This window comes from Drosophila ficusphila, unplaced genomic scaffold (assembly GCF_018152265.1).
Source record: "Drosophila ficusphila isolate 14025-0441.05 unplaced genomic scaffold, ASM1815226v1 contig_197, whole genome shotgun sequence".
NCBI lineage: Eukaryota > Metazoa > Arthropoda > Insecta > Diptera > Drosophilidae > Drosophila > Drosophila ficusphila.
The window spans coordinates 8,875,368-8,900,675 of NW_025064091.1; the positions used below are offsets into that span (position 1 = coordinate 8,875,368).

The window sequence follows — 25,308 nt, forward strand, 5'->3', positions numbered from 1 at the left end:
TTGTTTCGGTAAAATGTCCACCGCCATTTAATTAAAGTAGGTGAAAAGTGGGTATTTTCCGTTAAAGAACTCGATTCGTGCTATTATTTGCTGCACTTATTCCATTTACTGGGATAATTTGGCCGTTGAGACTTTCATTTTCCGCTGGCAGATAGAAAAAGAAACGTAATGAACATTAAATGCCAGGTGCAGGTTTTCAGAGATTTTCCCTTCCATTCAGCTGGCAAAAATGCTTGCAGCATGCAATCACCGCCATCTTGATGCATTCTTATAATTCGCGTGGCATGCAACCGACATTTGTTGGCTGCCACACGAATGGTATCCTACTTATAAGCTCGCAACACGCGACTATCCATTTTGAGGGCGAAACTTAAAGAGATGAGCTCTTGAAATGAGACCACAGTTTGCGGCAGAGAAGTTGCAAACATTTTTGCTTGATTAACTTTTGAAATGAATATCAATACAAAATATCGCAATGTGTACACAAGACAACAATAAGCACAGGGCGAGATGCAGATACAGATACAGGATACAGATACGGATACATAAGTGTGGCAATATGGGCAAGCATTTTCATTATTGTCTGGCCAACTGATTTATGCCATTCAATTCGCTTTCGGCAGACAAACCGCCGGAAAATGAAGCCCATGAATCAGTAGTGTGGCCAATTCGGAATACAAATGCGAGGCAGCAGCACCAGCTGTTGACCCCTGACCCCTGACCCCTGACCCCTCAACCCTCAACCCTCACCATCCATCCGTCCGTTCGTCCGTCTCGGAAAAGTTAAACGATAAAGTTTTCCCAGCCCGGCCTTGACTCGAAACTCAATCATTGTTCGGTGTTTGACCAGGGGACAAGGGCAAAGTCATGGGCAGTCGAGGTGGAGATGTCCCGCCGAAAGTCCCGAGAATTGCTGTCCGGCTGTACGGCTGTACGGCTGTCCGTATTGTCCGGCAATATCCGATGGTGACCGGCGAGTTGCCGGACTTCTACACGGGTCAAGTTTCGGGGCAATATTGAGGTTGGAGCAAATATGCTCACAATCCTTCCCCCAAAAAGAACTTTCGATTGTAGTTTATACTTTATTAATAATCGTTTTATAAATATATTGTCCTTAAATGTAAAACATATAAACATTTCGCAAATTTTTCAACTAGATACTTTTATGAAATCCAAATAAGTTTTGAAAATCCATTTTATATTTCAAATTGTACTTTAGATGCTTTCAACAATATGAAGATAATCAGTTATGAATGTTGCCTAATATTTTCAAAACTAAATAATAGTGAATCTCGTTATTAATATTCTTATATCACAAATAATTCAATGAAAAGAGGTCACACGTGGATAAACTCCGTCAATGACTCAATAATTTATGACAGCAAATTAAGATCTCTCTTTTTAAACAATAAAAATGCGTAAAATGGTCCAATACTGGATCACTCCAGAATCATTGATTGATCAATTGATTTATTTACAATGTACATCTCTCTAAGGGTTTTTAGGTAATGTGTGAACACGAATGGGTTATTGAAATTGATTGGTCCACATCACGTAGCTGGTCAATTTGATTGAACGAAAATAACCAAAAAAATCGGGAACGTTGTTATGCACTTCTGTAAAAGTGCTCACTTTACGGACTTTGAGAATATTTTCCAAGTGCCAATGGTATTTTGCTCTCCCGCACTGACAGCTTTCCACGCTCTGGCTCTCATTTTATTTTTTGTGTAGATTAAAATTAACAAAATACATAAATAAACAACAAGTTTGGGGAAAATACGAAGGCGCGTGCCTATTCCAAAAACAAAAGCTCTTGTAGCTTTTTCAAAAAATTAAAAGGTGATCGAATAAAGGAGTTCCTTTAATAAAAAACAAAATATTTTATTATAATTTCCACGGACTTGCATTAAAAAAAAATTTAATTGAATGGTTGTGTTTCTTTCTTTTTTTCGGCATTAGCAAAATTATATAAAAGCGTATACATTTTTGGTAATGGACTTTAAAAAATATCTTAGAAAATATTATAATTTTTTTTATATTAATTGTATATGTCGTTTTTTTAACTGTCATTTGTAAAATTTTATGAATCGGGTTCCTTTTTAGAAATGGTTTGGTAAAATAAACTGATATCTTTCATTGCCTTTTTTTTTATTAATTTTTTAAAACAAGACATATAAGTATGAAAGTTTTTTTAAGGAATTAAATTAATTGTTAATAGGTGAGCTTTCGACGTAGTTTCTCTCCTTCTCTCTCGCTCTCTTCCATAATTTACAACCAAGAAAAACATTCCGAACCACCAAGGAACATTGTAAAAAGAGCACATGATCAGATGGGCCCTACATATACGAGCCACACACATATTTTCTATATGGAGGAAAAACCGAACTGAGAGCCGCGATCGCTGGGCTTTCGCTCTGGATCCGACGGATACAGATGCACAGACCGATACAGATACAGAATCGGGCACGTTCGGAGATATAGTCCGGGTATATCACTTTCAGATACGGATGCTGTGCGCTCCCGTGCGAACGCAGCGACCAAACAGAGCGGAAGATTCCTCGTTGACGTTGTATCTTTGTATCTGACAGATACTCGAATCTATTTATTATTACTTTCTGCGGCTGGCTTTTTGTATTGTTCCACGTTGTTGCCATTTCGGTGTGTTCTTGTTTTGCTTTATTCAGATTTTCTGTGGCTTTTCGTCTTTCCACCGTCTATATACATAATACATTTTTTTTTGTTTGTCGCGTCAACAAATCGGGCCAATTTAAAGAAATATGGAATGTGCAACGTGGCGTATGCGTGATGCAGCCAACTGAAAAGTGCGTGAAAAGTAATTAATTTACATACATTTTCTACGTTTTTTTTGAGTGAAAGTGATGGCAGTGATGAAAGTGAGTCGAATGTCGAGTGCAAAGAGAGAATATTAGAAATGGGAAAATTTTAAATAATGCCAACACCTGTGCACCTGGCCAAAAAGGCTTTCCCTTGGCATGACGTCACACCCATATAGAACTATATACGGATATCGAGATATATAGGAGCGGAAAGGAGGAGAAGAGGAAGAAGAAGAAGGAGAGAAGGTGAAAAAGAACGCTTTGGCAACCGCACAATCATACAGTCAATTTGCGCTGTGTTTTTCGGGGCATTAAAACAAAAGCATTTCACTACGAAATATTTATTATCGTGTGTACCAATGTGGAATGTGTTTATAGTAGCCCCCAAAAGTCCAGAATCGAAATCGCCTTTATTTACCCCCTTCCTCTTCCTCTTCCTCTTCCTTCTCCATCTCTTCCTCTTCTGCCTTCCGCACATCGATTTCTTCTCATTTTCGTGTGTTTGTCCGCTTTTTCCTCCCCAACCCCTTTTTTAAATATTTAGCTTTGGACACGTGCTAAGAACTGGAATCCTTCGATCACTCTGAATTCCCCGGATAAACTGCTTGTCATCTTTGATGGCCCACTCGATAATCCATCAGCAACAACAACTGGCAGCGGAAATAACAAAAACCAAAATGCTTGTGCTATGTGAAATCAGTTCATTAACGAAATCGATCGTGTGAGTTTGGACATTACGATTTTAGCACCTACATAATTCTCGGAGGTGAGTGAAAAAATTACTTTTCCTAGTTCTTTAGTAAACTTTAAAGGCAAAGTCAGTTTTTTCATTCCGGAGAAAAATTGGAAAAAGTTGAATCATTAAATAACCGTATAAAGTTCAATGTTCTAAAGTAAACAAAATAAGAATTATTGCAATTTAGTTTTAAATACTACCGAAATTCGGTTGTTTACGAAATGAAATAGTAAAAGGTACTATTGCAAGCCCGTTTTTTCTTTAAAAAATGTATAAGGAATATAAAAAAAATATTATTTAAATTGATTGATCTTATAGAAGAATAAACAAAAAATCCAGTGGGTATCATCTTGATGCGTTTGTTTTATTTAAAAAAGTTAAATGATTTCTTTATCCATTTGTTTAGTTATTTGCCAAACATTTCTTTGTGTGCTCTTTCTTTAGACCTCCTGAATCATATTAAAATTCTTTCAAATTCGTAGTGGCTTCAGCCTTGATCTACTGACAAACCTTAACCCTGATTCCGAGTATATAGCTTCCATCCTTTGGGGCTTCGCTGGTTGCCTCACTTTTGGCACATCTTGTTTGTGTTTTTATCATATCCGGCAATCAATTGGCACGCAATCTCGCACAATTCGCCACTTTATTTCTATTTTTAATAACATTAACAACAATCTGGCATGGAGGGCGGACAGGAGGCGTGGCATGGGCGGGGGCGGCCAAAAGCATTCACAACAAATTTAAATGAATCAAGAGCTTATTTTTGGTGAAGCGTCGAAGCAACAACAGAAAATCATATTTTTAAACGTTTGCTGGCGGATTCCCTCCAAGAATTTCGCGTAAGTGTGCGGAGCTGTAAAATCTCAGAAAACATTACTCACGGCCCATCCAAGTCAACGTTTAAAGCAAATTTCTTTTTTAGATATTCAGAAAGCGGGAAAATACAAATAATGCAGGAGAAGCCCATTAATACATACTCAAATCATGTTTTTAATTCCGCTGAATCAAAGGCTGTTTTGACCAAACAAATATTTCGTAGAAAAATAGCATAAAATGTGAACTTTATCGTTTTTGAAAAATAACTTGACGACAGAAAGGATTGATTCGGCCCAAACCGAATTAATTTAGTTCAGTAACCAATTGAAACTAGTATTTCCACAAAATTGCGCGTTCAAAGTGTTTTTTTAAATAAATGCTCTATATTACAGTATTACGTGAAAACGAGTATAATTTTTCAGTAAGAATCAATTGCAATCATCTTACTCCTATTCTTTAATCAGGAACAGTTCTTCAAGTATTTTTTTACAACACTTTCGTTTTTTAAATGGCTAAAATTTTAATGAGTTGTCTGGAAAAAATAATTGCTTAATTTTTGAATATATGTTTTTACCACAAATACTTTCAACCTTGCCAAGAAATGTTATTTAAAAAAAATCTAAATTAAAAGTGCATTTTTAATAAATTATCAATATAATAATTTCTTTTCAGGATTTTTGCTTATGAACAAAAATAAAAACAAAAAGTTATTCCCTGAAATATTTATATACAAATGTATTGCTGAAAAGAACCGAATTCCATTCAAAATTGGGTATAAAAAAAGTATATTATAATTATTAATATTAAAATTTTAGTAGTGTCGATACAGACTGCATATTTATTTTTCCCTGTGTAATTAATAGATGTGTAGAGATCATCAGTCAGACATCAGACAAATGGTTCTTGAGGTCGCCTTCACCCTCATCAACACCTCCGCCCACTCCCCCCATTTTCCACCCCCCTGTTCCCCCTTCTCCTCCCCTTGTCAATGTCATTTCGCATACGTGACACAATTCTCCGGAGGAAGGGGGATCAAAAGTGGGGATTCTTTTTAGGGGGCGGGTGTGGAATAGCCACAGTATTATATCAAGGCACGATCCACAGCAGAACTGTCTGTCTGCTGTACCAACAACAACCGATTGTATATAGTATAGCTTTATTTTCTTTTGATATTCCCCCGTGCTCGCTGCCTTTTCAGATATCCGTCAACGAGGCTCTAAACCCGATCAACAGTCAAGGCAAAAATGCCAGTACACCAGAAGCAGGATACAAAATACAGCTGACTAAAAATGCGAGGTGTTTATTTAATATAAATATAAAAGAGAACGCCTTGTACTCGCCGTAAACCCGAAAAGCGAAACACAAACCAGAAGCCCCCGCCGCACACGCCCAAAAACTGGGGAGACCACAATTGAATGTGGATGGTAATTGGTGGCGCAACCGGGAGACCACAAGATGATGTTCACACGTGCCCAGGTGCGAAAGCAGAAGACCACCAACTCGAGCAGCCAGCGACCTCGCAGCTCGGGAGGATCGTCCCGCCATGAGGTGAGTACAGTCTGGGATTATCTGCTCCCTGGGAAAGGAAATTATCCACGAAAATTACAAATGTGGGTGTCACTGGGAAAAGTTTGTATCAAGGAATATCTTAGTAAAATAAATTATCCACTTCAAGTTCTCCTCAGGGTGTCACAATTTAATTTCATATTAAATTATGTTGTATTACTATCATAAATTAAAATTAGAAGTACCTACTTTTTTATTTCAGTATAGAACATGCACTTAACTTGCAATAAACCAATAATATTATCAAAAGCTTTGAAATTTTTGAAAACAAAGTGTTAAATTTGTACTCCAAATTGTCGTTTTGGTTAAACAATTACGTTCTAAGAATAGAAAAATACTTAAACTATTTCTAGGAAAAAGTTACAAAAAGATTGTATTTTAAGCTACTTTTTCCCAATTTTATTCCACACTACTTTATTGCTTTTTCCAACACAGTAGACAGTACTAAACAAACCTAAAACAAAACTTATAAACACACATATTTCCTAAGTAGCCAAGTCATTCCCAAATAATTAACATTAAATCCCAACATTTACAAATTCGGACTATTTAGACGCTCTGTTAATTTTTGTTTAACAATTAAGAGAGTAAAAATAATGTGCAAGCTGAGGAAAAAAAATTTTTCAGATATGTTATTTACCTGTTCGCAAGTGTGTTTCGGTAATTGATAAAAGCAGGGTATATTGGTACAACACGTGGGGTAACTTCACATTAATTATGTTTCTCTTTCATTACATACAAACAAATCCTTGCTGTAATTAAGTGATAACTATATCCCTTTCCTTATATTTAAATTAAGTTTTGATACTTTTTATCAAATTTTAATTGCTTTTTTCGTAGACGCGCTACAAACAGAGCTCCACCAGCAGCAGTGGTGCAGGCAGTGGCTTGAGTGGCAGCAGCGGCGCCTCTGGAGCCAGGAGGGATCAGTACCGGGACAGGGATCACTACGGGAAGCATTCCTTCGAGCTGCCCCGCCAGCACTCCAAGGAGGAGGCATACCACCGAGATCGCGACCGGGATCGCGAGAGCAGCGCAGGTGGTGCCGAAAGAGGCGACCGCAGTGGTGTCGGTGGGAATGGCGGTGGCGTCACCGGTGGCGGCGTCTATGTGGACAGGAGGACTCGCCCCAGGAGCATCACCAATCGTCGCGGAGCAATCAAGCACCAGAAGTGAGTTGTAAAGAAATCTAAATCAATTGCTGTTAGTACTTAATTAATTTGCCTGAAAGTCAACTAAGACATATGCAAATGTTTAAAGATTTAAGGAATTCAATGAGATCTTTTAATAATTCACGATTTGTGTTTGTAGAATTTAACTACGTATAAAAGTAAACCAATTTTTTAATATACGCTGCATTAAACTAAGTAAAAGTTGGAATTTTACTTATATTTATAAATTTTTTCTCTCAACAGAACCCACGACATCAATGGTCATCGTTTCGTGGCAAAGTTCTTTCGACAGCCCACCTTTTGTGCCTTCTGTAATTTGTTCCTTTGGGGATTTGGCAAACAGGGATACCAGTGTATAAGTAAGTTTTATTAGCTATCCAAAAACCTTTAATATTTTTTACATGAGTATTTTTTCGCAGTTTGCCAAACCGTAGTGCATAAAAAGTGTCATGAGAAGCTGTTGGGTAAATGTTCCGGTTCCGTTTTCACCTCTGCCAGTACAATTGTGGGTTTATAAAAATGATAAATATAATATTAACCATGGTAACTAATTATAACTCATTTTTTGTTGTGTCTTAGTTATTACGCGAACGGTTCAAGATCGATATGCCACATCGATTTAAGCCGCACACTTTTATGTCACCCACTTTTTGTGATCATTGTGGATCGTTGATGGGTGGATTTTTTATTCAGGGGCTCAAATGTGAAGGTGAGTTCTTCAGCATATATTTTAAATTATATATCTTTGACTGTTTGTGGTTAGGATAATGGCACTTTCTATTAAATTTTGGAAGTATTTGATTTCCTAGTTTATTGTTTTTAATATTATTAAATTTTTTAAATAACATATTCAGTGTAAAGTGCTATTATTTTAAACCCACCTAATTTATTACTCAATTCTGTTGCGATTTCTATATTGGCTATATTGGCTGGGGCTTTTGGCAGGTGGCACCATCTGTGCCAGAGGTAAACCGCAAAGCTTTTTATTAAAAGCTTTCCCAATGTTTAGTGGTTATAACAACCACAGACTGTTGTGCTTTTTGCTTACCACAAAATGTAACGGTCAACAAAAATAAGGGGATGCTATATCCCTTATTAAAGGGATTTATCTATAAGTAATGTATATTTACATTAGAGTTCAAACGTATTTAGTTTCATACGTTTTTAACTCTTTTTTTACTTCTGTATATGTCAAAGTTAGAATATTTAGTTGGTGATCCTAAACTTTTTTTCCTTTTTTTGTGACTCAACACGGAAACTCCAATATTCAAGAAAATGGTTTCCAATCGAAAATGTTTCGTACATTTTTTAATTTGGTTATATATTAAGACGTTGAATGGGCCAACGTTTCCAGTGAAATGTTCATAATTACTTTTTTCGGATAATTTTTTATCCGGGAAAACTTCCGCCTTCAACTGTAATTACCAAATTTAAAAATATTTTATTAAAGCCAACCGGTCGTATGAGTAATGCAGTTGTACCCGTTGCAAGTCTTAAATTTATATTATTTCTGCTCGGCTGGAAGTGCAATCAAAATAAACCCACTTAAAATATATGCGATGCTTTCGTTGGTGTCGTTATTTTGTCATACACGTTGCAGATGCATAAAATTGTGCAATATGTATCGCTTTTTATTCGGCGAACAAAGGAACAAATACTTTCACTTGTCGTGTGTGCGATCAAAGCGGAAATAATGCAATCAGCCAGATTAAGCTGAAATCGCAATGTGTAGTAGATGGATAGACCGATAGCCAGACTGCATTAGAAATCAATTTATTGCGACTTTGCCAACACAAGACATAAGAAAAACAGAAAAAATGGCGTTCCTAGCAGGGCGAAATAATTACGCAATGATCGAATTGCAGGATACTTATTAATCTCTTATAAGCAACAAAACTATTTACATTTCGAAAAGTTTTTAGTCACCAAACAAAAACATTTGACTGAATTTGCATTATACAGGTGTGATTTTTATAAACCTTCAAGAATTTTTATTTAAGATTCAAAATCATCTTGGATAAATGCCTATCACACTTGTTATTATAGAAGATTTATTTGGGTAACAATTTTATTAAAGTATATATATACCTCTTTAAAGGATGCTTTGGCATTAATTTGCCTTATTATAGAAAAGATTTTTGCAAAAATTTTTTTAATTGCCAATTTAGTTTCCCTAACGCAAGCAAGCAGGTGTGTTTGTAAATGAATGTTTGAAAGCTTATTAAAATGGATTTCAGCGAAACCCTTATTTAAATTTTATTGGAAAAAAAATAATACTTAATAAAAATATATTCCAGTAATATTTTTACTGGGCATCATTTGATTTACATTATTTGTCCTTTGATGATTTTATTAAACAAGTTTAGGTATTTGTCTTGTCTCAAACACAAAGTTCTGAAAGTGGTCTACAATTTTTTTGTGATACAAAATTGCAAAGCATCACCCATTAACTTCAGAAAACAATGTGTTTTTTGAGTGCAAGAGTGTGCTCGTGGCTGAGCACTTTTGCAAGTGACAGGCCAGGAATGCAGTGGCAAAAATATAGCACAGAAATATATATATTTCGCCGATCTCCCCCCTGTCACTATAAATCGCGAAGATTAAGTACTGAGGTAGCGCGAAAGAAAAAAAAAAAGAAGAAAGAAGAGCATGTTGCAGTTCTATTTCTAGTTGTTTGGCGCTTTCCAAGCTCTTCCTCTTGCCAGCGGGTCTATAAATGTACTTTGCGGAACCGAAAAGCGTCACCATTAGCATCGCACGTACTATACGATTTCGAGTGCTTCGGCAACGGGCATTTCTCATGTGAGATACAGATACATCCTACGTGCGGCATTTCTGGCATTTGTTTTCGATTTCCTCGCCTCGCGGGGATGGACAATTTTAGCCAAACATCTTGATAGCAGGTGCTACCAACAGGCAGATTAATGATCGCCCAGCAGGATCTTTGGTCCATGTTGCCCAAAATGTCAACCGATGTTTGCAGCAGCATTGCAAATTTACAGTACTTAAACAATTGGTTCAAACTTCAACTATTAATTTATTTCCAGCTTAAAGTTATTTCCCTAGGTTTGGTATAATCAAACAATTTGTTATTTTTTTTAGTTATTTAAGATTTGATTACCAATTTAAAGAAATTTTTAATACTTCAACTATTGGTGTTAAATTCATCCTTAAGTTAATTACATTTATCATCCAACTTAAAGTTATTTTCCTTCTTTTTCTATTATCCAAAATATGGTACATTTTTCAGAATTTCAGATTTAATAAACAGTTTTTTATTGATTAGGTTTATTTATTTTAATATATTTTCAATACTATTCTTAGCCCTGTCCTAAAACATCTGTCTTGGCATTTCATTCGTTTTTTCCATTTCCGTTGGCAATTTTCGTCTTTACTTTTTAGTAAAAAAAATCACTTTTTTTCAATGCCACTTATTTCAATGATTTATTTATCAAATGATTTTGAATAGTTTCCTTTAATATACTCCCAAATTCATTCTCTCATCATTTATTCTTATCCGGAGAATTGGAATTCGGTGGAATGGACTTTTTACTATTCATTGCACAAATAAGCACTTTGATGTTTGATTACACTTGCCTAATTCGTTTAATTTATGAGTTATATGCATTTTAGTGACAATTAATTGGTCACACATTTTATGACAGCGTTCCCGCATTTCTCTTTCTTTATTTTTCTGTCTATTTCTATCGTGTCATCCAATTGAAATAATTTTTTCAGTTGGTTAACATTTATTTTCTTGAAAAACGTTTGCTGTTTTATTTCCCATTGGTTGTGTTATTGCAGATAAGTGGCTTTTATAAAATTAGTCATTACAATTATGACACACTTATGACTTCCTTTAGTTTATAAATATTGTGGAATTTTACTTTTTCTCTTTTGAGTGAATTATTTTTTTATCATATCTTTAGAAACCAACCATTTGATTGAACATATTTCATATTTTGTTGGTTATTGGTCTTTTCTCCTTCTTTTTATGAATTTCATATCTTTCCCTTTCTTTATTTTTGTAATCTTTGTAAAGTTGTGGCAAAATTCTCTAGCGACAGATTTCACCTTTCTGTAAAAAATAAAACATATTTCTCCCACACCTATTTTAGTTAATTGTTCCGCATATTTTATGACAATTCTGCTCTCGTTTCTCGCAATTTTCCGAGAGATCTCTCATTTGAGTTTTCCGCTCTTTCTAGCTTTTCGCTTTTACTTTCGCTGTGCAAAAACGATGAACAGCATTTTCAAATACGTCAAAAATGTTTTTGATGCTGATTCGAAATTCGAAATGCGCTCGCCTTCGTGTGAAATTTATGGCAATGGGAGTGTGTGTGTGTGTGTGTGTGTGTGTGTGTGTCTGTTGAAAATTCTGAGGGGCATATTTCGAAATTGGCAGACACGTTGAGATAATTGAAAGAAGAGGAAAATGGTGATCTGGGCACAACACAGATACACTTGCAGAACATAAGACACTGATGGCAGATACACACACACACACATGCGGCTACTGCTGCCAAGTTAGCCTCTCTCTCACACAGATGGACTTCGAATTTTCCCGTGAAAATCGACGTGTGTGTTTGTGAGTTGTGAGTTCAGGAATCGGAATTGAAAATTTTCTGCGCTGCCTTTCACATTTCAGTAGTTTCCGTTAATGCGTTCGCCACGTCGAGTTAGCTCCTTCCAATTTCTCCCTTCGCGTTGACGGTAAAAATCATAACAAAAACTGTTACTCAAAAAAAGAATTAAGAAAAGGGGATATTCAAAAAAACCATCGCACATTGTTTAAAGTGGCTAATAAAAAAAAAAATACAATTAAAAAAAGAAACAAAAAAAACCTGTCAGAAATTTATGCGTGGAAAATCGCTGCGGAAAATCGCAGACAACGACTCGTGAGCGCTTACGTCATGCGAAAAAATTTATCTCCTACATCGGATTATATATCTATTTCTATATGGCACATGTGGGCAAAGGCGTAAGCCAATAATAAACATATAGCGAGCGAGAAAAGTCCATTGATATAATTGAAAAGCCATCGATTCCAGCTGACCTTCAACCAATGACAGTTCGATTTTCATTTGTTTTCAGGGCTTCTATTTCCGGATATAAAGTTCTAGGACCTAAAGGAATTTTCAAATTTAGTTTTATCATAACATTTCGCTGGAAAAGATTCGTTTATTTAGCTCTGTAAACATTTCGGTTAGCTTTCATTTTTTGAAACAATATAAATGATCATCAATCTATTTTATGTTGATTTTAATATTCCACCAAATTCTAGATGATTCAGAATGATTGTCTTAATACTTTGGAGAGAATGCTTTGAAATAAGGATCATTAAATGATTTTAAAACATTAAAGAAAACACCGATTTGTGTATAGAGAAGATATTCTTTTCCTAAGATCATAAAAAATCACAATTTTTCATTCATAATATTTGCTTACTTTTTAGTACTTTTTAGAATAAAAAAAGAGTGCCAAAAATCCAATTTTTGCGTATTTTTAATACGCTTCCTATCAATCCCCAAATTTATATTTTAAATACCAGTTTGAATTTCTTTAATATTTATTTATATTTCCCATATTTAATTGCCAAAATATAAAGCGGAAATCTGCAAAACATTTGGCTGCTTCGATTCAATTTCAAGCGGACGGTTCGTTCGATCATGGGGAATTAAACCTTTGGGCCAATTAGGCTATAATTAATGCGACTTCGGTATTGCCAAATGCTGGCACATTATGACAGCCGTTTTGAAATTTCTGAAGATTGTATAATTAAACTGCGGCAGCGTCGGAGGGCGAGATACGAGTATATGTACCTATGTGTACGGCAGACCCAAAAATACATATTTCAAGCAAGCGTTAACCTGTGAAGAACCAACTGAAGTGCCATCAAATTTATGGGCGAATCTCTGCCCGTTCCCAATCTAAATTTATCGCGTTGCCCAAGCGAATGTGGGATTAGTCTTGCTGCCATCTAATTGAGTTATTGACATCGAGTTGGCTAAGCCGGAAATCGAATTGGAATTGAGAAGATCAGCCATCGAATTGGTTTATTTAGTTAGCGGTAGGCAAACAGAGAATTGCGAAGTACAGTGCGTTTCGTGACTGGCAAATCGGTACAACAATTTAACACTTTTTATGCGAAAACTTTTATACGTTTTTTTGACTCAATATTGGATTTTAAATACATTAATAATGTGCGTCTAAATCTTTTTTAATGATAGTTACTTCATCTATTTTATTGACTAAAACATAATAAATCAAGTAAAAATATTTTGTTAAATTATTTTAGGTGCTTTGAGTGTTTTTAGGTAGTTAGACTTATTGTTTTGAAGCCCACTGTGCCGTGCCATTTAGAAATAGATATTTATGTGCCATCTAAACACAGCGTAATTACGATCAAAATATGAGAGCCTAAACGAGCCGAAGGAAACAATTAAGCTAAAAACAGCGGAAAAGAGCCGGAAAATAAGCAAACAAAAGTCGAAACCAAAAGGTTTCTCATCGAGTGTTGTGCATTGTTTGTTTTTTTTTTTTTTTTTTTTCGTTTTGATTTGGTTTGGTTTGAGTGACTGCGGCAAGATGCCTCTGTACTCGGACTCGACCAATTACTACTACAGTGGCGGCAGCAGTCAGCTGTATTCGCCGTACTACAGCTCCGGCTTGGGCCTGAATTTGGGCATCGGCTCCTCGCCGGGATCGAGCTACACCTCCAGCTACAATCGCTCCTATCCGGCGAGCTATATGGTGCCCCTCAGTCCCTCCTCGCCGCGATCAACGAGCAGCTACTCCAGCGGCAGTTCGGGAGGAAGTAGCTCCCTCCACGGATTGGGTTCCAGATATCAGCCGAAGCTAACCACGATCACGGAGACGGGAAGGCACAGCAATCACAGCAGCTTGATGCCCCTGACCAGGATTAATTCCCCGAAATACAGCACTTCTGTCACCACACCAACTTATGGTTCTTCGGGTGCGAGCAGTCGATATATTCCGGCGAGACCCATTGCCATTAATACGGCGGATATCGATGTGAGTTCTTCGCGATATCGCAGGAACGTGGCTTCCAGGGAGGATCCTTCAAAGGATGAGCCACCCAAAGAGGAAGTCAAGCAGCAGGAAGAAAAAGTTAAGCCTGCTGTTAAGGAAACACCTAATGAAAGCCAAGATCAAAGCACTGAAACACGACCCAATCGAAGGTCCACCATCAAGAGGAATCGTCCTGTGGTGCGACTCTCCACGATTAGAAGACGCAGCAAGGATCGCAGTGCCGAGAGTCCCAAGAAGGAGCCGGTGCAGGAACATCAATTCCGGGACTTGCCACCTGCCACGGAACCCAGTTTGAGTTGGCGCCAAAAGCTGGCCGAGGAACTGGCCGCCTTTCCCGTGACCAGCAACAAAAAATCGCCGGGTGAATTGCTCCGTGAGAGATTCTACATAAAGGATGGAAAGGAGGAACCACCCAGCTTCAATCAAGCCAGAATCCAGGAGTTAAGTCAACCACAAAGTGCTCAAAAAACACAAGCTAAGGAGATCGAGTTGAATCTTAAAAGTGAGAACGAAGAGGAGCAGGATGACTCTGATAAACAGGAGCAGGAGTTGGAGGAAATGCAGCAGACCATTCGTCGCCTGAGTCTCGTGCAATGTCCCACATTTCATGACATTTGCGAGGATATATCCTCCGATAAGATCGATGATGATCTGAATGCAGGGGAACTTCGACGTCGTGCTTCGATAATCCAAGAGCAAGAACAGGAGATTTTGAATAAGCTGCAGAAATCCAATTCTGGAACCTTTCAGCTGATCCATTTGGAACGCAGATCCAGTCACGATAGCACCACCACAAATGACGAGGATCTCAAGGAGAGATCGAAGAGGCGTTCGAAGAAGAGCAAGAAGATGCGGCACAAAATCACCGCCATTGTGGATGTGGAGAATGCTCCACCTCAAGTTGCTCCAGTTGATCACATGCCCAGTGTCCTGGAACTCAACGAGGAATCCCTGTTGGTGCAGCCTCTGGTTTCCCTTTCCGGTTCCGGTTCGAGTTCCACCCCGAGTCCCAGTCCCAAGCCAAAGTTCACCGCGAATGTGGAAACCGTGGAGGAACATCTCCAGATAAACAAGGTATTCAAGTTGCCCAAGAAAAAGACAGTGGGAAAGGAGGAAAAGGTAGCTACGCTGCCCGAAGGATTCATGCCGGCAGCTCCCAAATCAAACAAAACTTCACCTGTGAAGAAAGCGAATAAAAAGCAACAGGTTGGTGAGGCACAGGTTTTCACCTTCGATGAGACAGCCATTCAGCAGCAGAATAATCTGGCTATTCAGCAACAGCAGCAAGTGCTTCCAAAACCTAAGGAACAGCAGCAACAAGTGCTACAAAAAGCGAAGGAACAACAGCAACAACCACAAACTCCTCAGCAAAAAGAACAACAAGAACACAGGCCGGAGGTTAAGGTCGAAGGCGTTGCCACGCCCAAGCCCATTCGCAAAGCCATCCAAAAATCAGAGAGCGGTGAGGACTTTTGGTCGCAAATTGGCTCCAGGGAAACCCTTTATATGACCAATCGCAAAAAGGTCTTCAACGAGCGACAAGAACAGCTCATCGAAGAGGAATCTCCAAAGTCCCCAACAACGCCCTTGGAAACAAAAACGGAATTGAAAAACAAGGTTACAGAACCCAAGACACCAACAACACCCAAATTAAAGTCGGAATTACTTATTGAGTTGAAGACAACACCATCAACCACTGCAACAGCTGGTGGCAAAACTGGAAATCAAAAGGGATTACCAACACCACTTACTCCAACGATTGTAAAACCCAATGAAGTTGAAGTAAAGAAAACAGAATCCACTAGCTCCGAAGCAAAAACCAAGCCAACAACTCCAACTGATTCCCCAATTGAACTTCTTAAATCCAAGACATCACCAGCCGTCGCCAGAAAAGAATTACCAAAACTTATAACAACAGAGGAAGCGAAGCCACCAATGACAACCAAAACAACGGTCGCAACACCCACAAAAGATTCACCAAAAATACCACAAACTAAAGTGGAAACACCAACCAAAAAAGCAGAAACACCAGCATTAACTAAGGATTTGCCTTCGACGCCACAAATCAAAGTGGAAAAAGCAACAAAAGTTTCACCAACAACTAAAGTGGCCACTCCAACAACACCACAAATTAAAGTTGAAACACCAACAGAGGGTTTACCAACCAAGAAGGTGATCACTCCAACAACACCACAAGCCAAGGCAGCTGCATCAACAACACCGCAATCAAAGGTTGACACACCAGCAACACCGCAAATCAAAGCAGCAGCAACACAACCAAAAACTGACACTCCAGCAACACCAACAAAAACACCACAAGCCAAAGAAGCAACCGTAGCAACACCAAAGACAACAACAGCAAAGATCAATGTGACAACAACGACAGCGACAACTGTTGCTGAGGCAGGAAAAACAATATTCGCCAGCGGGGCTAAGCAATCTGGCAACGCCGTAGCCATGACAACAGCAACACCAACAGCAGCAACAGCAGCAACAGCAGCAACAGCAACAACAGCAACAACAGCAACAACTACACCAACAGCAGCAACAGGCAAATCAAAATTGAACGAAACAGCAGGGCCAAAAATAAATAGCGGGCAGCCGGCCAAGTCACCTGAACAACAACAGGCAACGGCAGCCGCAGTCGAAACGAAAATAAATAAAACAACGCACAAGGAACAACAGCAACAGCAGCAGCAGCAGCAACAACAACAACAACAACAACAACAACAGCAACAGCAGCAGCGGGAGCAACAGCAACCGATCGACACGGCAGCAACATTGGTGCCACAAACGGAAACCAAAACGAAATTGACGGAAGCCGCTGAGCCAACGGCCAAGTCAAAGGTGCAATCACCGAAAACGACAAAGCCAAAAAGTGCCGGCAAAACAAATGTTGGCAAAAAGAAGGCAGCAACAGCAACGGCAACGGCAACAGCAACGCCGGCAGCAGCAGCAACACTACCAGCAGCAGCAACAGAAAGCTTAACAGCTCTGTCTGAGAGCAATGTGACCCCAATCAATGCCGATCAATTTATAACGCTGGCCCCCACAAAGGCGGCCAAAACATCGCCGAGCAAGCAACAAGCATTACAATCCCAATCGCAATTGCAATTGCAATCGCAAGTGCAACAACAGCAGCAGCAACAAGCCACAAATGCGTCATCGCCGGCGGCAACAGGCGATGCAACCACAACGCCCACAACGATAACAATTGGTGTTGCTGCTGGCGTTGCTGTTGCTGCTGTTGATGTTGCTGCTGCTGCTACTGATGTTGCTGTTGCTGCTGTTTCTGCTGCTGCTACTGCTGCTGCTGCTACCTCGGTCGGCGGCAACAACAGCTGCGGCGAAGGCGTCGGCAATAATTTATCAAAGTTTGCAACAGTATCGAATTTGGCACAGTATCTGCGAGACGTTGATGCCGATCTAGAGGACTATATACCCTCGTCGGCGGAAAATAGCCAAGACGAAGACGACGACGACGACGAAGGCGAAGGCGAGAGCAGTTCCGACGATTATTCCAGTGGTGACGGTTGTGCCAACTTGAGTGCCAGCATGAAGAAAAAGCAGCGCAAGGAGAAGAAGAAGCAGAAGGCGAAAGCCGCCGCCGCGGAGGCGCCACGCTTCGATCCGCACAAGAAGATCAAGATCGATACGACGAACAAGTGTTATGTGAAGGAGGAGGCGCCGCGCTACCCACTGGTCGCCACCCCGCGTCCGCTGTGGAAGCGGGAGAAGATCGTCTACTCGGACGAGAACACGGACGATGAGTCGGGCAGCGAGGAGGGGAGCGGGGGATCGCTGGACGAGGACAGTGACGACGAGTCCGGCGGGGAGGAGTGCAGCACCTCCAGCAGCAGCGGAAGCTCCGAGGACCTCGAGGTGTCCGCCAATCGGAAGGAGAACTCTTCGTCCGCCATCACCGTGGTGGACTCGCCCAGTTCCGCCGGCTCGAATGCCGGCACACTGAGCGCAACCGGGGGCGCCTCCGCTGGGAGCTCGCCCTCGATCATCCGGATGAGCACCTGCAGCAACGATTCCGGATTCGAAGGCGGCACCGCGCCCTCCAGTCCCAAGAAGATGCTAGGTAAGGAGTCCGACTTTCCCGTTACCGGTTCCGGTTCCCCATTACCGATTACCGATTACCGCGAAATTACGACGAAAACTACGGCGGACAGATCAGTAAATACACAGAGAAAAAATCAAAGCAGAGCTTTTTATACCAATAATGCTACAAAATCATTTTAGCAGTATCTGTTCTTCTTGGCGGCGAATTAACTTTTTGTTTCAAAAAAAAATCTGTTAAGATAAACTTTGTTGTTTTTTAAAAAGTATCAAAACATTCCAGAAAAAGTTTTAAAAATATTAATTTTTTAAACTGTAAATATTTAAATCCATGTAGACGTTTAATGATTTAATTAGTTTTTAAATTCAACTTCCAAAATTTAAAAGATAATTAACTCAATATGTTCCATATTTTTTTTAAACATAAGAATTATCCATAGTATAAATACATTTATGGCAGATAATAAAAAAGTTACTTTTAAAAGCTGCTGAACCTACAAAAAAGCTTAAAGTCATATAAAACATGCTTATCAATCAGTTCTCTTGATTTTATGATGAGCAATAAAGGCCACGCACCGCTATCTTTTTTTTCTCTGTGTACATCTTGCCACATCCTCACCATTTCCCCCCCTTTGGTCACTTGAGTGCGGCACGTGTCCGGATCAAAAAAGAGCTTTCGACTTACTGGCAATGCCAGGCATTTCGGAATGCTTTCGTTTTCACAAAACACCGATCTATAGATATGAGATATAAGATATAGACAGCCGCAGCCTCAGGCATGCAAACAATTCTGGGTAAAAGTTGAGAGACAAAGAAATAAACAAAGTCATAACGATCAATAGCTAGTATATCATCCGGGGAAAACGATGCCCCGTCTATAAAATATATATTCGCGGCTAGTCGGTGGCATAGTAATGCATCTGAACTCAAAGTGTTAACTAGGAAGTGCAAAAACTTGCGATCGTCTTCCCCGAACAATGCGACGGGTTCAACGAACTGCAGCTGGAGGAAAGTTGTGAGTTTTTGGGTGAACACGATTTTGGCGGAAATTCGGAATTTTGCATGTTTTTTTCGTGACACTATTTTTTGGGATACCAGAATTTTTGGCACGCGGTTTTTTTACGAAAAAAAAAAACAACAAAAATGTTATTTGAAACTTATTGGAAATTTACTTGTGAATTTTCTTTTTTCTATTACATTGTTTTCTTACTTTACTCTCTGCGTATTTCATTAAAAAGTATTACATTTTCAAAAGAAGTGTTTCAGTGTTGACGTCGTTTGTTTTGCAAATGTGTACCTAAAAAGATTTTCATCGATATCTTTTTCTTTTTTTTTCCTATTTGTATTTTTTTAAGTGAGTCTACAGTTAAAACTGAACATATTGTTTTTGCTAAAAAAAACATATATGATATATATGTGAAAAAATGTACCAACAAATTGCTTTGTTTTTCTAGCCACTATTTTGTTTATGGTTATTTATTAGCTTTGCTTCTCATGTTGTGCGATTGTGAATATGGCAAATCGACTTCCTATTTCTTTCGCTCGATTCGTGTTTTATGTAATTTTTCGCCGAGAATTTTATCGTTGATTACTGTTCCGTGGTGGCGTTTCCTTGATGTTTGTGCGAGAATTTGCTAGAGATCCGCTGCCAGAAGCCGCAAGAAAAAAAAAAAGAAAAGAAAAGAATAAAGAGAAGGAATCGACAAGTTGGCATTTTACTTTTAGCCAAAACAACAAATGAAAACAATTTGTTTAGGTCATCGTCGTGTCTGTCTGGGCAGAGAGAAAGCTTTCGCATCCGACCGGGGAATAGGTATATATCGGCTATATCTGCAGAGATACTATATGTACTTAGACATTCCCCTGCAGCTGATTTAACAATACAAAACAACGCAGTTATGGTCTGTAGTCAATCTTCTCCCCATCCGATTATATAAATACTCTTAAAGAGCGCGAAAAATGGTTTGTTTTGAGCTTCGTTACCACACTGCGTATACGTGATATCCGGGCATCCGCCTCAATTAGTTGGAAATGCAATCAAAGTGGGCAGAAACAATTGCGGACCCGCATTGTTTATGCGAGCAGAACCTCCCACCCGAAATAATCAGCGGAAATTCATGTATTTAAGCCGATTTGGGTGCACTGAGAAAAATAATTATGTATTTGGGTTTATGATGTTCGGAAACGGGAAATTTATTTTGGTAAATCAAGTGCTTCACAACAACTATTATTTCATTTAATATATGATTGTGCTCTTGAGATCAGCTTAATTTCTCGTAAGAAGGATTCTAAAATTATCGATTATCCTCTTAACTTATATTTCTTGATTTCAATTAAAAAACACATAATTCGAGCAAGAAATATATTATATTTATTGGATTTTCTGTAGCCTGCATTTTACATTACTTTCCTAATGCGCTAACTTATTCAGTTCAAATCTTAATTAGTTTCAACAAAATTAATTTGTAGATTTAGTAAAATGCGCTGTTTTTAATAAAATGAATTCAAAACTCACAAAAAATTGTTTACGTGGTCTAGATCTAGTTTTAAAATAGGATGATTAGTCTAAACTCTATATTCAATAATAATGATAGCACATGTCAAAAATAAACCAAAAATGAGTCAATTTCTAAACGCGAGTATATTCCCACTCAGAAAATATTTAGCTCGAGCCAAAAAAGCGTGCAGCCAATAAATCGCAACAGAATACTGGGTAACCGACCCCATCGCTTCAAAATTTAATAACAATTTGTTTGCAATTAATTCCCCTCCAATGCGAATCGATGCGTGGGCCAATTTCCACACTCACATTCGCTCAAAAATCGAATCGAAACACGCGAACCAGAATGTGACGTGAATTGTCACAAGAAATGCGAGCGGCTCACGGCCAATTTATGCGGTGTCAATCAGAAACTCATCGTCGAGGCACTCAACCACGTGAAGCGAGGTAAAAACCAGACAAAATGCACAAATCACATCGAAAATGGGAACGATGGAGGCCAAACATTAATAATATTCTTAATATTTTGCGCCTCGAATTTGTGGATCTGATTTTGCGCGGAATAGAATTTGAAATGCGTTAATTAAATGGGGGGAAAGTAAGACGACCACGCAGTTTTCTTATGAAGTCTAAAAAAAATATTTTTATTACAAAGATCCTTGACACATCCCAAAATATATCTTTGATTTAAAAATGATTTTAGTGACATACATTTTCGTTTTCGTTGAATTAGTTACAAACTATACTTACTTAAATTCAATTGAAAAAATATGAATCCATTATTTCTTACCTAATAATAATTTACTGTTGGTTCATTTCAAAAATTTCGAAACTAAACTTATAAAATTCCAGTACGAGTAAAATATGGTATTATAAAAGTCCTTTAAAGTCCAAGAAAGAAACAAATTGTCGTTGCCCAGATCTCGCAAATTAAATTTCTGCAAGCAAAATCAGTCCCATAAAATAAGATACAGATCTCATAAAGATCTCTGTGCCAGACCCCGACTAATGATCTTGAATAATTAGGAGCCCGTGAAGCCAGAGACTCACCGAGCACACCGCCCAGTTTGAATCCAGCCTATAAAATCGAGGCCAGCGAAGAACACGATGGTATGCCGAATAAAAATGATATTTATCCACTAAAACCCTAAGATCCACTCAAGTGACCATCGGAAACTACTCATAATCCGACTACTTTTCTTATGAATTTTCTAAACATGTGTAACTAACGTTGAGCCTTCTTTTTCATGACCTTCTCTCTCTTTCTCCAACTTTATGAATCTTTCCGTCTCGATCGCACAGAAACATCATATACATATTCACAATTCCAAAAATCCGGACGTTTCACTGCGCCAGCAACAGTAATACCTAGATTTAAGAATTATTCGGTAGATGATTTCCACTTTTTGGCCGTTCTCGGCAAGGGAAGTTTCGGCAAGGTGAGTTGTATACCCTAAACTAATTTATTTTAGAGTATTATTATACCTAAAATGTGAACTTATAAGGTTCTGCTGGCTGAGCTGCGCGATACGACGTACTACTATGCCATCAAGTGCCTGAAAAAGGATGTCGTCCTGGAGGACGACGATGTGGACTCGACGCTTATTGAACGCAAGGTCCTGGCTTTGGGCACCAAACATCCCTATTTGTGTCATCTGTTTTGCACTTTCCAAACGGAGGTAAGTTCAAACCAGTTCACAAAAAATTCAATATTATAAGTGTAATAACCTTAAAGACCTACACGGCCTAAGTTAAAAATTAGAATACCAAAAAATGAATCAATATGTTAGCACCAGTTAAAAAAAAAACCTTGAGGAGGGTCACCAAAAGGTCAATGACCCCCAACTAAAAGAACAGTTTATCGATAAAAACTTCACTGTTTAATCAACCAAATTGATTGATCGATTGATAGATTTATTCGCTTTCTTTTTTGATACCATTTTGAAAAAAATTAGAAAAATTAGTGGTTTAAAAGAGTTCAGATTAAGTTGTCTTTCTGCTTATATAGCTATTTTTCATTTTAATAATAATTCAAGAAGGGAAAAAATGAAACAACAAAGCTCTTGAAAACAAACCAAGACAGATGATTAAAAGATAAATTTATCAAGTTAAATCGAAATGGAATCTCCAGCTCAAAGTATTCCGATCAACCACTTCAAGGTGTTATTTGGTGATGCACTTTGCACCTTTTCGAGATTTCACTTTTCATTGAGCGGCAATCCTCAGGTGGGGGTCAATCGAATCGAAGGTGTGTCTGGCCGCCTGATCGATGCTTATCATATAGAACAATCGGATCGATCGGCTGGCTATTTTTAGCCAGAGTAAAGGTAAAACGTGCTAAGTTTAGACCACTGGGGTCTGGCCATCGATTGGGGCACACGACGTCGATCGGACATCATGTAGATCAGGGTGCCTGTCCGTCCCGTCCGCCTTGTGTGTTCTCTCAATCCGAAAATTTGCATCTGCATCTGCTGCTGCTGCTGCCGCAAATGCAAATGCAACAGCAACAGCAACTGCAACTGCAACGTCTTGCATTGACACCGATTAGAAGGTATTTTAATTATTTATGACTTTGGGGGACGATCTCTTTAATCTCAATCTCTCGCTGTAAGTCTCTCGCTTTCTACCGCTCGCTATATTTTCTATATATTGGCATATCTTTCTATCCGCAGAGCCACCTGTTCTTCGTGATGGAGTATCTGAATGGCGGTGATCTCATGTTCCACATCCAGGAGAGCGGACGATTCTCCGAGGAGCGGGCCAGATTCTATGGCGCCGAAATCATCTCGGGCCTCAAGTTCCTCCACAAAAAGGGCATTATCTATAGGTTGGCTTCATCTTCACTTTATTTTTTATATATATTAATCACTTGGTTGAACAGGGATCTCAAACTGGATAATGTCCTGCTGGACTACGAGGGACATGTTCGAATCGCCGACTTCGGCATGTGCAAATTGCAAATCTATTTGGACAAGACGGCCGATAGCTTTTGCGGCACACCCGATTATATGGCGCCCGAAATCATTAAGGTAAATTATCTGTTAAATTATCGAATTCTATCAAATTCAGAGTATAGTAGTAAAATAAATATATATTTAATTTTCAAAAAAAAAAAACACTTTATTTGGGAAGATCATTTTAAATTGTCTAGATATTAACATTTTTATGGGAATGTATCTTTTATTATTTTCCTGCATTTATAGATTATATCATTAATGAAAATTTAAGCTCAAGAAATAGTTCTGCATTTTTTTTCCTATAAAATTTAATAATTTAATTTAATAATTTTTAAATTAGTTAGTTAAAAATGTGTCGTTTAAAACAAATGGTTTGTTTGTCTTATAAAAGTCAAAATACCCCCTCTCAGAAAAAATGTGTAAACAATATTAATATAAGATAGCATAACATACCTTTACTTTCCTTTTCGTACGAGCGAACGAGCGTTAAAGATCTTTTAAACAAATTAAGGACCTTCTTAATTTGTAGTTTTTATATGTAATGAACGTTATAATATATTTTTCTCTTCTATATTTTCAGGGTGAAAAGTACAATCAGAATGTGGATTGGTGGTCGTTTGGTGTGCTGCTCTACGAAATGCTGATCGGACAGTCGCCATTCAGTGGCTGCGATGAGGACGAGCTCTTCTGGTCCATTTGCAACGAAATTCCATGGTTTCCAGTCTATATATCTGCCGAGGCAACCGGAATACTTAAGGGGGTAAGTTAAAGAACTAAAATAAAATATAAGAAATCCAGAAAATATTATATTAAACATTAAATATTATTATTCTATTCAATACTAAATACATATTTTTAACTTTTATGTAGTTGCTGGAGAAGGACTATACGAAGCGCATTGGATCGCAGTACAGTCCAGCTGGTGATATAGCTGATCATATATTCTTCCGCCCGATCGACTGGGGATTGCTGGAAAAGCGGCAAATTGAGCCGCCCTTCAAGCCGCAAGTGGTGGGTCCTCAACCAGATTTATACCCATAATTCTTTTATTAATTTGTGCATCTCTTCGCACAGAAACACCCACTGGATACTCAATATTTCGATCGGGTCTTCACCAGGGAAAGGGTGCGCCTCACTCCCATCGACAAGGAGATCTTGGCCTCCATGGATCAGAAGCAGTTCCACGGCTTCACCTACACGAATCCCCACATCACCCTGGACTAAAACTTAATCGATATCCTAACTAATTATTTAGAGCAACAGTATTTGTATATGTAAATATTTATTATGGCAAAAACACAGCAGATTAACGACCAAAGAACCTTAATATCGAATTGGAATTTCAAAAATATTTAGTTAAGCTTGAAACCTTTACAAAAAAAAATTCTACGTAATTCTAGTCAGTTAGCAATACTTTTACTATATGTCTAAGTCTAATTGTACAGATATCCCTCCTCATATTTACCTATATATATACCTACACATATGAACTTTTTTTTGGCAAATTATTTGTTCTTAATTTTAGTGGTTAAGCAAAGGTCTACGTCTATGAGAAATAAAAAAAGTATAAACAATGTGGTGGTTTTTAAAATCATTGGTGAATAAA

General features: G+C 38.3%; 1 protein-coding gene across 7 annotated transcripts; it reads left to right on the plus strand.

Moving 5' to 3' along the window:
- The first annotated feature begins 2,495 nt into the window (after positions 1-2,495).
- Positions 2,496-25,276, plus strand: LOC108091210 (putative protein kinase C delta type homolog). 7 transcript variants are annotated; one of them, XM_017190303.1, is made up of 16 exons: positions 2,496-2,894; positions 3,382-3,603; positions 5,588-5,937; positions 6,796-7,127; positions 7,371-7,486; positions 7,547-7,632; positions 7,707-7,836; positions 21,091-21,192; positions 21,772-21,855; positions 22,048-22,184; positions 22,251-22,424; positions 23,418-23,572; positions 23,627-23,774; positions 24,283-24,462; positions 24,573-24,713; positions 24,777-25,276. In XM_017190303.1, the coding sequence occupies exons 3-16, from the start codon at positions 5,845-5,847 to the stop codon at positions 24,924-24,926; spliced, it is 2,028 nt and encodes a 675-aa protein (XP_017045792.1). In that variant the 5' UTR covers positions 2,496-2,894; positions 3,382-3,603; positions 5,588-5,844; the 3' UTR covers positions 24,927-25,276. The 7 variants fall into 7 exon arrangements, with proteins under 7 accessions (XP_017045792.1, XP_017045795.1, XP_017045793.1 ...); XM_017190306.1 differs by having other exon boundaries at positions 22,138-22,184; XM_017190304.1 differs by having other exon boundaries at positions 2,496-2,822.
- The last annotated feature ends 32 nt before the right edge of the window (positions 25,277-25,308 follow it).

What these genes read in the sequence shown, in the direction of transcription:
- LOC108091210 (XM_017190300.2), top strand. Translation starts at nt 13,716, where the DNA reads ATGCCTCTGTACTCGGACTCGACCAATTACTACTACAGTGGCGGCAGC. An exon ending in TTTGCACTTTCCAAACGGAG is followed by an intron (nt 22,425 to 23,417) that starts GTAAGTTCAAAC and finishes TTCTATCCGCAG; the next exon opens with AGCCACCTGTTCTTCGTGAT. An exon ending in CAACCGGAATACTTAAGGGG is followed by an intron (nt 24,463 to 24,572) that starts GTAAGTTAAAGA and finishes ACTTTTATGTAG; the next exon opens with TTGCTGGAGAAGGACTATAC.